Consider the following 13,042-nt stretch of genomic DNA (forward strand, 5'->3'; position numbering starts at 1 on the left):
GATAAAGCAGGAATCATTACACACATTTTACTGAAGGGGAAGAGAGGACCCGAGACATCACGGGCTCAGTAACTGGCTTGGCCTGGTTTGGAACTGATGGCCTTTTAACCACAAAGGTCCCATTTCTCCAGGCTCTCCAACGTGCCCACACGAGGTCACCTCCCCAGGCTCTACATTTGACACTATCCAACGTTCTAGTTTTTCTTGTTAATGGGCACGTTCAGGGCAACATTGCCCTAATGTGAACTGAGCCCACCTGTCTAGGGTCTTCTCCAAAGATGAAGACAAATAGCCGCCACTAATTCCAAGTTGCTTTTTGCCATTCCTAATACTTGGCACTTTTCCCTCCCCAACTCTTCATTTAAATGTTTAAATTCTCCCAAAGTATCTTAAATGGTGTAATCCGGAGAAAAAGAAGTGGCCTAAGATCATGGGGGCATTGTGAGTTGGGTATTATTACCTTCGTTTTAGAGATGAGGAAACTGAGGCCCAGAAAGGATCTGTAGTCTGCCTAGTGCCCTATTGAGGAACCAGAATCAGCATCGGAACTGACTCCTAAGCAGGTGCCCGGTTCATGCTGCTGGAAGAAATATAAACAAATTAGAAGAGAGAGTAAGGAAACGTAACATTACTTTAGGAATAGATTGGGTCCCTGAGACCTCGTCATCAGAGAAGACTTCAGAATCCAAGTTTTAAATAGCATTCGAGTGTTTACCAAGCACACAACATTTTGCAAAGCTGACATTTTTACTTGGGGGTAAAAGGCTCAGGAACAACATGGTTTTGCGGCCAAAGGCTTTAAAATGAAAAGCTAAGCGTTGGCCAGCTCAGGTTTTATCTTGCATTGATCGTAATCTGCAAGAAAGCTAAGAAGCTGGCCAGCGCTGGGCCTGGCGGGTAGGTGGAGGGCGGCTGGGTCCTGGCCAATGAGGCTGGAAGGCAGGCTCATTCCACGGGCAGTGCCCGGGAAGCAGCAGGGGGCTGGCCGCGCTGTGGCCCTGCGGGGTCGAGGAGTCTGGTAACGGACAGGTTTCTGGCCTCGCACAAACCACTGGCGGCCTGAAAGAAGCCAGTCTGACGCCCACCGGACGCCGGGCACACACCAGAGGGCCGGGCGCAGCGAATCCTTCCGCCCCGCTTCAGCACGTGTCCCATTCCGGTTATCTCATTGGCTCTATTCAGCCCCTCTCTGCTCCACTTTGGAAGGCTGCAACAGGACCGCACCGTTGATTGGTTCAGAAGCTTTGGTGTGTCACTCTGATTGGTCGGAGGGGTTCACGCCCTCTCGGGTCATACCATAACGAGAGGAGGGGAAAACGCATGCATTTCAGGACTTCGCTTTCGGGTTCCCTTGCCTTGTGTTGTGTTATGCCCCTATTATCGCACGAACAGATACTTTTTATTAGCCGAAGCTAAATATAGTGGAACTTCGGCTGATCCCGAGCTCGGAGGACAGCCGGCGTGATCCGTTTCCCCCCGCGGATCGAGGTGGTGCGCTCTGGACGGGGCTGTGCATTCTAGCGGCGCCTGGGCGGACAAGCCCGCAAACAACCCCGCTGCGACCCAGAGATGCTGCTCCCGGCGTCCGCGCTGCGCCGCGCCCTCCTGTCCCGCCCCTGGACCGGGACCGGGTGAGTGAGCACGGGGCCCGGGACGGCCCGAGCGCGCGCCTGGGGCCCGGGAGCCTGGGAGTCACTGGGCGTCCCCAGCGCCGCACTCCCTCCCTGCCGAACCCCCAAGCTGCTTGGGTCACCGCCGGGTTCCTCAGGGGTTCCCCTCCGACCCCCACACAGGCCTTTCTCCCACTGAGATCCCTTAGCCTCCTCCCTCAGGTAGTCACCTTACTTTAGCGAGGGGACCCCTCTTCCCGAATCCTGCGACCGAGTAGGGTGCCTCGGGGGCCCTGCCGGTTCCCACGCTCGGAAAGTAATCTCTGTAGTCACTCGTCTCACTCCTAATACTGGATCTTCGCAATTTGCGAGCTTCCCCCGAGGGGCACCTCTGTTTTTTAGCACACCACACATCTCACTTCCCCACCCTCGTCCCACGTTCAGTGCCCCCATCCCGCCCCGGATTCCCCGAGTCCTCCTCTCCTTCTACCAGGACTTCTGCCTCTCTTTTCCGCTCCCCCCGCACCCCGCCGCCCGCTTTTTTTTTCAAGTTAAATGTTGGACAGAAAAGAGGGACTCCTTTTTTCTTGTAGGTGGAATAATCGTATTTATGGGGTGCTTATAATGAACCAAATGCTGGCCAGGCACTTGGCAGGTGTCTTACCATGAGGATTAAGTGGTTATTACACGGGGAGTACCCTGAACAGTGCCCGGCCCAAAGGCAGCGCCCGGTTGTGATTATCGCCATGATCATCATCATTATCACCTCTTTTTAAACTTCTCACTCCTGTGAGGCAGGTATTATTCCAAATAATGAAGAAAACCAGGAGCAGTTCATGGGTGGAGCTGCCCTTCAAATCCAGATTTGCAAACCCTGCCATTGTGGAGCCCCGTGTCTGGATCCTTGCCCACTCAGTGACAAATATTCTCAGAGAGGCCCTCCAGCTCGGGGCTAGGTTTGGAGAGGTGGGTGGGACACAGACCCTGCCCCGGAGGGGATCCTAGTCTGGCGGGGCTGCGCACCTGTGGGTCAGCACCTCCTCCCATTTGAGTTTTGTTTGCTTGACCTCCGGGGCTGTTAGCGGCTCTCTCTCTCCTGATGAGCTGTGCCCTTTCTGAGTTAATCAGTGGCCCTCTCCCTTCCCCCAAAGGATGACATGGTGGTGCCCTGAACGCAAGTGAGTTTCAACCCTGCTGCGTGTCCTCTGTGGGTGAGGAGGGGATAGGAAAGGGTGCAGGAAGAGGACATGGGACAGAAGAGTTCCTCTTCTAGGCTGAGACTGGGGCCACACTTGCCATACTCCCTGTGCGATGCCATTTGCAGGCCTTGCCTGCACTCTGAGGCCCAGGAAGATGGGGCTTATAGAGTCCAGTGTTATACTGAGTGCCTACTGTGAGCTGATGCTCTACCAAACACCCTAGAGGTGAGGAGTACCCAGGGAATTTACATGGGGTAGGGCCTTTGAGGAGTTTTCAGCTTAATAGGGGAGAAATGCATAGAAAAAACCTCCGATATCTAGTAGAAAGCAATCCATATTCTAAAAGATAAGCCCATGATAACAATAATAATTATCAAGCAATCAGGCACCACGGGCTTAACACCGAGCCGATAAGTACCATCTCATTCCTGTATTATCATGGGACATGATCTGCCATTCAGAGATATATGACTGAAATTACAGTTGGTCTAAATCCAGATTTATGCTCTGAATTATGAGGCCTCCTGAATTGAGAGGGGAAAGAGAAAGAGCGTTTCGCAACCGGTTCCCTGGGCTCAGGTTACTCCTTTGATGCAGCAGCTGGCCGCATGCCCTAGACAGGATTTCTCAACCTCACCACGATTCACATTTGGGGCTACATTTTTGTTGTTGTGGAGTCTGTCCTGTGCACTGTAGAATGTTTAGCAGAGTCCTTGGCCTTTACCCACTCCATGTCAGGGGCACCCCCGGCCCTGACAGTTACAAAAGAAGTTCTGGCCCTAACAGGAAACACAAGTTCCCAGACATTGCCAGATGTTCCCTGGGGGACAAAAATCACCTCTGGTTGAGAGCCACTGCTCTAGAGGAACAGCTTTGGTATTCGATCACTTGTTCATGTACTCAACGAACATTTAGGGCACGCCTGTGGCGTGCCGTGTCTGCATTTATGGGGAAACAGTTGCAGGGCGTTTTCAGTGACATCCCTCAGTGTCCTATGTGTAAAACTCTAGTCCTGAGAAAAACCACTGCTTTTGAGGAACACGTATGGGAGATGTTTCTTAGTGTTTTCTTTTTTTGCCTTGAGTGCCAGGAATCTCTGCCAGTTTTAAAAAATACCCTTGATACATGTTTTCTTTTAGTTTAATACATGTCAATTGTGAAAACTACAGATAGGGCAAAAAAAAAAAAAAAAAAAAAAGAAAAATCACCTGGAATTGTACCACACAGAGGTACCCACTGTTAACATTTTCATTCATGTTAACTTTACATGAATATATATGTTTAAAAAAAAAAACCTCATAGAAACAAGCTCATCTGCCATGTACTTTATTGTAGCTTGTTTCTTCCCTTTATACACTTGTCTGCCTTACAGTATATTCCCAGGCCCTGGAACTGTGTCTGGCACCTGGTAAGCCCTTGGCAAACATTTAGGGAATGAATGAACTTGTCATGTGAGCCCTTACTTGTCAACCGATATTTATCACAGCCAGCCTCAGGACAATCACCACAAACGTGTGGCCTTCATAGGTGGGCCCACGGATGGCGGCTGATGACAATGACTGCCATTTACTTTTCATGTGGATTATTTTACTCAGCCTCTCAGCAGCCTGTGATGTAGGGGTTACCACCCCCATTTCACAGATTAAACAACTGAGGCCCATGGAAATTAAGAAAAACTTGTCCAAGGCCTTGAGCTGGTGAACACCAGGCCTCCCAACTGACTGCCTCTTTTCTCCTTTAACCCTGACTTCCTGTTCTTTTCTCAATCAGCTTTACCATTGGTGTCCTCAGTTCTCTTTGGAAACAGGCAGGATGCAGATGAATAGCCAGCCCAGGCATGTAGTAGGCTTATAAGTTCATTTCTGTTCCTTACTTCTTGTGCCAAGCTCAGACATGACTCCCGCCCATCCCATCTGACATCAGGGGGCTTATGGGCCAGAATTGGCTACTACCGTGTCCCCTGCAGTGATCCTGGGTGATTTTGGACTCTTCTCAGGCTACCTGATGGTTTAATTTTCAAAATATCAAAAGCACCCAATGCTTTTCCCAGTCTGTGCCCGGCCCTTGGATGGGCACAGCTTGCCCTGGGTTGGTGGCTGGCATTTCCCACCATTCCTTAGACATTCTCTGCTCTTGAACTCCCCCGACCAGTGGCTGGGGCGGTGCCTTTGGCCTGGAATGTGCCGCTGGCCACCTCGGTGAGCCCATCCAGTGCTTTGTGGCCTTGGCAAGGCAGCTTCTGTCCCTTCAGTATCCTCATCTGCAAAATGGGGATGTATTAACAGCCACATAGCAGGTGGCTGCAAGGATTAGCAGTGATGTGACCAGTGGTTTCCTGGGTGCCTGGTACTGAATGTGTGCTCTGTGAGTATATGAGTGGAAGAATAATTAAAACGTGATTATCTTCACACTTCTAAAGTAGTGAAAGCGCCACTGAGGCAGTGCTTGGCAGTGGCACCCCGGGAGCAGCCTGCCTCCTGTGCCCCGCATCTGGCCCAGCACACAGTAGGCGTTGAACAGTTGCTGTTGAGATGGTCGAGAACACGGCATGCCTTGGATCCTGGCTCCAACTCTTGACAGCTCTGTGGCCCCGGGCAGGTTACTCACCCTCTCTGGGCTCCTTTATGTTCTCATATGGAAAATAGAGATGACAGTAGTAGTCACCTCATAGGATTGTCCTGTGGGTTACATGGTCTCACACGTGAAAAGCACTTTGGAGTGCCCAGCACCTGGAATACTCAGTTAGTGCTGCTGCGGTTATGATGATCCCCTCTCCTACCAATGGGCTTCCTGGAGTGATCATCTTCGATCAGGAATATCAAGACGGCAGGGTCCCAGCAGTGAAGGATGGTGGCAGGAGGGAAGGTATGGAACTCAGATGTCCTCGGTCTCTTCCCTTTGTTCCAATTAAGTACCCCAGATGCCAAACCCCTTCTGTTATTATTATTGTTGTTGTTTTGGAGACAGGGTCTCACTCTGTTGCCCAGACTGGAGTACAGTGTCACTATCTCAGCTCACGGCAGCCTCAACCTCCTGGGCTCAGTCATCCTCCCACCTTAGCCTCCCAAGTAGCTGGAACTACAGGCGCACATCACCATGCCCAGCTACTTTTTGTATTTTTTTGTAGAGATGGGGTTTCACCATGTTGGCCGGGATGGTCTCAACCTCCTGGTCTGAAGTGATCCTCCTGCCTCGGCCTCCCAGAGTGCTGGGATTATGGGCATGAGCCACTGCGCCTGACCTTCTATTAGGGTTTTGACCCTGCTCACCTCAGGGGATGGAAGACACTTCTCCGCTTCTTTTTTTTTTTTTTTCTTTTTTTGAGACAGAGTCTCGCTCTGTTGCCCAGGCTGGAGTGCAGTGGCCGGATCTCAGCTCACTGCAAGCCCCGCCTCCCAGGTTTACGCCATTCTCCTGCCTCAGCCTCCCGAGTAGCTGGGACTACAGGTGCCCGCCACCTCTCCCGGCTAGTTTTTTACATTTTTTAGTAGAGACGGAGTTTCACTCTGTTGGCCAGGATGGTCTCGATCTCCTGACCTTGTGATCCGCCCGTCTCGGCCTCCCAAAGTGCTGGGATTACAGGCTTGAGCCACCACACCCGGCCCTTCTCTGCTTCTTGCAGGCTCCTTAATCCCCAAACCTTCCCTCTCCTGACAGAGGTCACGGAGTGAAGAGGCCCTGGGCTGAGCTGCAGTGCCAGTGGACAGCTGAGTGACCTTGGGCAAGTCACTGCCCACCTTGGGACGGCCACTTTCCTCAGGTGGAAATGAGGTTCTAGCTGTATGGTGAGGAGGATGAACGTGTCCCATCACCCTACCTGACCATGGGCCTCTGAGATGTTGCAGGTGCTTCAGCCATACTGTAAGTCTCTTGAGTAAGGAAGACCTGGGTTCAAATCCTGCTGTGTCACTCATGAGCCGTGACCTGAGCCGGGAGTGAGTAACTCGGAACCTCATCTGTAAACAGATCATTCTACGGTTTATTATCCCTCATCTGAAATGCTTGAGAACAGAGTGTTTCGTTTTTTGGGTTTTTATTTTTTTGAGACGGAGTCTTGAGCTATCGCCCAGGCTGGAGTATAATGGCAAGATCTCGGCTCACTACAGCCTTCTCCTCCTGGGCTCAAGCCATCTTCCTACCTCAGCCTCCTAAGTAGCTGGGACTACAGGCACACGCCACCATGTCCAGCTAATTTTTGTATTTTTAGTAGAGGTGGGGTTTTGCCATGTTGGCCAGGCTGGTCTCGAATTCCTGACCTCAAGTGATCCGCCCTCCTTGGCCTGAGAGGATCTGATAGGATCCCCATTCCAGCTGTGTGAGGTTGGACCAGTGGAGGGCATCTCAAGCAGAGGGGACCCCAGGGGATCCCAAAGTGCTGGGATTACAGGCATGAGCCACTGCGCCCGGCCAAAAGTATTTTGTATATTGGACTTTCTTGGATTTTGGAGAATTTGCTGAACCAGTTGAGCATCCCTACTCCCAAGTTCCAAAGTCCAAAATGCTCCAATGAGCATTTCCTTTGAGCGTCATGTTGGCACTCAGAAAAGTTTCAGATTTTGGAGTATTTCAGATTTGGGATTTTTGGATCAGCGATGTCATGCCTCCCTCATACATTTGTGTGGTGGATTCAGTGAGATGATCCTGTCTCACTTAGGTTAGTGCTTGGCATGTGGTGTGCTTGACAAACGTTGCCTGATGTTTGCTGGGCAGTGGCTGAAGCAGTTCATCCCTGGCGTCTGGTGTCGGGTCTTTTCCTTTTTTTTTTTTTTTTTTTTTTTTTGAGAGAGCGTCTCGCTCTGTTGCCCAGGCTGGAGTGCAGTGACATGATTTTGGCTCACTCCAACCTCTGCTTCCCAGGTTCAAGCAATTCTTCTTCCTCAGCCTCCCAGGTAGATGGGATTACAGGTGCGTGCCACCACGCCCAGCTAATTTTTGTATTTTTAGTAGAGATGAGGTTTCACCATGTTGGCCAGGCTGGTTTCCAACTCCTGACCTCAGGTGATCCACCCGCCTCGGCCTCCCAAAGTTTTGGGATTACAGACATGAGCCACTGTGCCTGGCTGGGCCTTTCTTTCCCTCTCGGCCCTGCCCTGGGCACTGCACTTTCTCTGCTCACCTGGTGTTGCCTTTATGTCAGTGATACGGAGGATTAGCCTTATCAGGCTCCAGATAACAGCTGGACAATCCAGGAGGCTAAATGAAGCAAAGATAATTTCCTTTCAATTTTTCCTTTCCTTGTCCTTGGCAAGCCCTCACCCTAGCCACTCGGGAACCCAAGGGGCCTGTGTGCAGCCCCAGGTGATGGCAGAAGAGCACTGGCCTTGGAGTCCAGTCCTGGGGGCCTGGCGTCAGCTCTGACACTCATGCATTGATTGTGTTTCTCAGGTGCTTACTGTGGCCGGTCCGTGTGTTAGGCTCGGGGTGCCCGGTGGTGAATGGAATGGGTGCGGGCTGGCTGTGTGGAGCCTGTGGACTGGCGGGTACACAGATGGTCAGTCAGTGCTCTATAATAGGGTTGTCACTAGTGCTTCCAGAAAAATCTAGAGCTATGAGAGGATCCGATAGGAGCCCCATTCCAGCTGTGTGAGGTTGGACCAATGGAGGCCATCTCAAGCAGAGGGGACCCCAGAAAAGACCGGGGTGGCTGGGTTGCAGCAAATGGGGCAGAGTGACGGGGAATACATTTGGAGGCCTTGGTAAGGATTCTGATGTCTTTATTTTAGAAGAAATGAGAAGCCACTGAGTAATTTCTCACTGAGCTCCCCACTGAGCCATCTCTCTAATGATCAGATTTCCATGTTAACTTTGGTTACGGTGTGGACTTGAAGGACTTGGAGACTGGAGCAGGACTGGCATGGCATGAGTCCAGGTGAAAGTGAATAGTGCCTCGGACCAGGTGTCTTGGACAAGGTGGAGGCCGGGCCCTCTGTGTCTTTTCAGTTTTTCCCTCTGTAGATTTCTGAAGCTGCATTGGCTGGCCTACAGCTCTTTGCAACCCTGACATCTGGTGCAGGAGGTGAAACGGTGCATGGCCTTTGTAGATCATATCTCAGTACTTGTAACCCTGACATCTCCCGCCACAGGAGGTGAAATGGTGCGTGGCCTTCATGGACTGGATCCCAGTGCTTGCAGCCCTGACGTCTCCCACTGCAGGAGGTGAAATGGTGCATGGCCTTCGTGGATCAGATCCCAGCACTTGTAGCCCTGACATCTTCCGGTGCAGGAGGTGAAATGGTGCATGGCCTTCACAGATCAGATCCCACTTGTAGAGGGTGAGGGGGACCAACTTGAGGTCTCAGGCCCAGGGCACGAGCAGAAAGGGCACTGCAGATTTTCAGGGAAACCTGAGTCAGATTCAGACTCTGTCTTGTGCCACTTTCCCTAAGTGGGAGGACTGAGGGCTGCTCTGAGAAAGGTTAAGTTGGATCCATATCCGCCCCCCAGAGCCAGGCACTTCCTGGGTGCTTGGAAAACGCATGCTGAATTATTGAGGGAGCTGTTATTGACCTGATCCGATTTATCTCTCCATCCTTGCCATGTGGAATAAATGTGTACTGACTGCATAAATGCATGAATGGATGAGGAATGCCAAGATGGTCCTCATGGATCCTCATTGAGGCCCCAAGTCCTGTGACTGATTCATCTCTGCCTTCACCCGAGCAGCCAGTGAATGGGTACTCCCGTTAGTCCAAAATGGTTCATGAATGAAGACATAAAAATAAAAAAGAAAACATTGATGGGAGTCCCTAGGTTATTTTTAGCTGCAGTTGACTCAGGCTGAACTTTGAACTAGTGTCTGTTCTCCAGGCCACACTCAGACTGTTGGATGGACAGCTGGGCCGGTGCTTGGAGACTTCCAGGCACAGAGAAAGCCATGGGGGCATGTGATCCTGAGGTCACAGTGGGCATCTGGGTCTCTGCCCTGTGGAAGGGGGAGAGAGGCCTACAGGATCTCTATCTCTGACGTTTCCTGAGAGTGAATGGAGAAAGGAGAACTGGCTGCTACTACATTCATTCATTCATTCATTCATTCATTCATTCATTCATTTATTTTGAGACGGAGTCTTGCTCTGTTGCCCAGGCTGGAGTGCAGTGGCATGATCGGGCTCACTGCTACCTCTACCTCCCAGATTCTAGTGATTCTCCTGCCTCAGCCTCCTGAGTAGCTGGGTGTATAGGTGTGCGCCACCACATCTGGCTAGCTTTTTTTGTGTGTGTGTGTTTTTAGTACAGATGGGGTTTCACCACGTTGGCTAGACTGGTCTCGAGCTCCTGACCTCAAGCGATCTGCCCACCTCGGCCTCCCAAAGTGCTGGGATTACAGGCACGAACCACTGCAACCTGCCTACTACGTTTTAACCTGGGGATGGAATATGGTGCTGTGTATTCTTCCAGTAGTTGCTGAGTACCTGGGCCAGCCCCTGAGGCTGTGATTTTTGGGGGCGTCTGGGAGCCCATGTGACATAGCATTCTGAGACCTTTAGAATTTTCTTTGGAAAGCAAGAGCGGGAGGGGTAAGGAAAGGCCAACACTTTTAATCCTCCTGATGACCCTGCAAGGTGCATCGCATCAACCTTAAATAGTGAGATTCAGAAAGTAGGATTAAGTAGAGTTTGTTTAGGCTCTGAAGTTGAGGATGGCCACCGGGGAGCATAGATTCAAGCTACCCTGAATATACACTCCGATTAACTGTAGTAACAAGTGGGCTTTTTAAGGTGCAGGGGAAAGAGGCAGTTTCTAAGTCATTTACCAAAAATTTATATTAAAACAATATAAGCTACTGGCCAAGTTCACGCCTGTAATCCCAGCACTTTGGGAGGCCAAAGCGGGTGGATCACTTGAGGTCAGGAGCTCGAGACCAGCCTGGCTAACCTGGTGAAACTCAATCTCTACTAAAAATACCAAAAATGAGCTGGGTGTGGTGGTGGGCACCTGTAATCCCAGCTACTCGGGAGGCTGGGGGAGGAGAATTGCTTGAACCCGGGAGGCGGAGGTTGCAGTGAGCTGAGATGGCACCATTGCACTCCATCCTGGGCTGCAGAATGAGACTCTGAATCAAAAAAAAAAAAGCTACTGATTGGCTGTGCGTTGTTCTTTGTATGATGCTTTCCAGGATTATAAAATTAATGGATGAGGCAGCTAGTCAGAAACAAAATGCCTTGAAATAATTGCCACCGGGCGTGAATGCAAAGGGCATGACTCAGGTCTGTGTTTGTGTCTCCCCGGGGCCTCATACATTTTGCATACTTCACATAGCTCACACTGCTCTGAGCTATTTTTCTCTTTTCAGTAGTATTGTCCCCATTTTCCAGGTGAGGAAACTGAGGCTCACAGACTTTCTAAGAATGCACTGAGGTCATGGAGCAGGTGTGAGCTTTGCTTCCAGATTTGTCTGCTTCTTGGGCCTGCGCTTTTCCCGTCCACGAGGACCTGGGCTCCAAAGGGGGACTGGGACAGAGTTCCACTTCTCGGCTGAAAGAGTTGATGGTGCTCTCTGGCTCACCATCTTTGGTGGGTGTGGTGCTGTTGAGGCCTGGAGCGCTGCTGGAATGCATGGTCAGAAGCTTAGCTGAGGTCCCTGTCAGAAGCTTCCAGATGGTCCCAGGGGATTGACACTCCCTTGCCCCTTCCCGAGGGACTGTGGAGACTCGCAGACTCGCGGCTGCCTCTCCATTCTTCCCATGACAGTAGGCGGGAGAGGGTAATGCAGGTTTTAATGTATTTATCGTTATCAGATTTCCATAGTAACCCCATGAGGGGGTGTCAGTGTTTTACAGAGGGAAACTGGCTTCAAGACAAGTGACTTGCCCAAGGTCACACAGCTAGTGGGAGGCAGAGTGGGGGTGGGGGGGTGCACAGCTACGGCTCAGGGTGGAGGTTGATGGGGAGGGGAGGGGAGTGGAGAGAAGGTCTTATGTGCTCACTTTGCTGGAGGCAAAGTGGGGGTGGCGCATGCAGAGCTGCCAGCCCAGGGTGGATGTGGATGGGGAGGGAGAGAAGGTCCCATGTACTCACTTTACCTGCCAGGTTCTTGGGTGGACTGGCCCCTGCCCCTGCCTCTCCCTCTGCCTCAACTATGCAGGCCCCTCAGCCCCTCCCTCTGCCTCCTTCTACCTGGGATGCTCTTCCCAGCTCCTCTCAAGCCTCCTTTAAGTCTCGCTCAGGGTCACCTCCTCAGAGAGGCCTTCCCTGACCACCGTGGCTGAAGCAGCCCTATTCTCCCCGTTGTTTACTCATTGCCATGCTCACCATCTGTGGTTACTGTCATGCGCGTCCGTGTGAAGAGACCACCAAACAGGCTTTGTGTGAGCAACATGGCTGTTTATTTCGCCTGGGTGCAGGCGGGCTGAGTCCGAAAAGAGAGTCAGCGAAGGGAGATAGGGTGGGGCTGTTTTATAGGATTTGGGTAGGTAAAGGAAAATTACAGTCAAAGGGGGGTTGTTCTCTGGTGGGCAGGAGTGGGGGGGTCACACGGTGCTCAGTGGGGGAGCTTTTGGAGTCAGGATGAGCCAGGAAAAGGACTTTCACAAGGTAATGTCATCACTTAAGACAAGGACCGGCCATTTTCACTTCTTTTGTGGTGGAATGTCATCGGTTAAGGTGGGGCAGGGCATTTTCACTTCTTCTGTGATTCTTCAGTTACTTCGGGCCATCTGGGTGTATACCTGCAAGTCACAGGGGATGCGATGGCTTGGCTTGGGCTCAGAGGCCTGGCAGTTACCTTGCTTATTTCCTGACCAGGCCTCACACTGAAGGTCACCTGTGTGCAGCCAGAGGCCTTGCTGTCTCTGTCACTGCTTTACCTCCAGGGTCTGAGATGACACCAGAGACCCGGCAGGTCATCAGTCAACCTTGCGGAATGAACATAGGGTCTGGCCACACTCCCTTGGTTTTGTGTCCTTCCTTCAGACCTCCCCGGCTGGATCGTTGAGCCCCAGACTCCTGGCCCCTGACACTCATAGCCAGGCCATTCTGTCTCCTATAGGGCATAAACAATCTCAGAACACTAGCCTCAGGCCATGTCCCTCTGAGACTATGATCAGATGAGACACAATAAGCCCTCTTCCTGATTTTTTTTTTTTTTTTTTCCTTGAGACGGAATCTCGCTCTGTCATCCAGGCTGGAGCGCAGTGGCATGATCTCAGCTCACTGCAACCCCTGCCTCCCAGGTTCAAGCGATTCTTCTGCCTCAGCCTCCCAAGTAGCTGGGAGTACAGGAACAGGCCACTATGC

At 51.5% G+C, this 13,042-nt stretch overlaps 1 protein-coding gene across 1 annotated transcript in view; it reads left to right on the forward strand.

Moving 5' to 3' along the window:
* The first annotated feature begins 1,543 nt into the window (after positions 1–1,543).
* The window catches only part of ALDH4A1 (aldehyde dehydrogenase 4 family member A1), a 31,830-nt gene continuing 20,331 nt past the window's right edge, over positions 1,544–13,042 (forward strand). Inside the window, exon 1 of the mRNA XM_005544608.4 lies at positions 1,544–1,631. Within this exon, the coding sequence (XP_005544665.2) occupies positions 1,570–1,631 (62 nt within the window). The 5' untranslated portion in view covers positions 1,544–1,569. The remainder of the gene's footprint in view (positions 1,632–13,042) is intronic.

Source organism: Macaca fascicularis, chromosome 1 (assembly GCF_037993035.2).
Source record: "Macaca fascicularis isolate 582-1 chromosome 1, T2T-MFA8v1.1".
Taxonomy (NCBI): domain Eukaryota; kingdom Metazoa; phylum Chordata; class Mammalia; order Primates; family Cercopithecidae; genus Macaca; species Macaca fascicularis.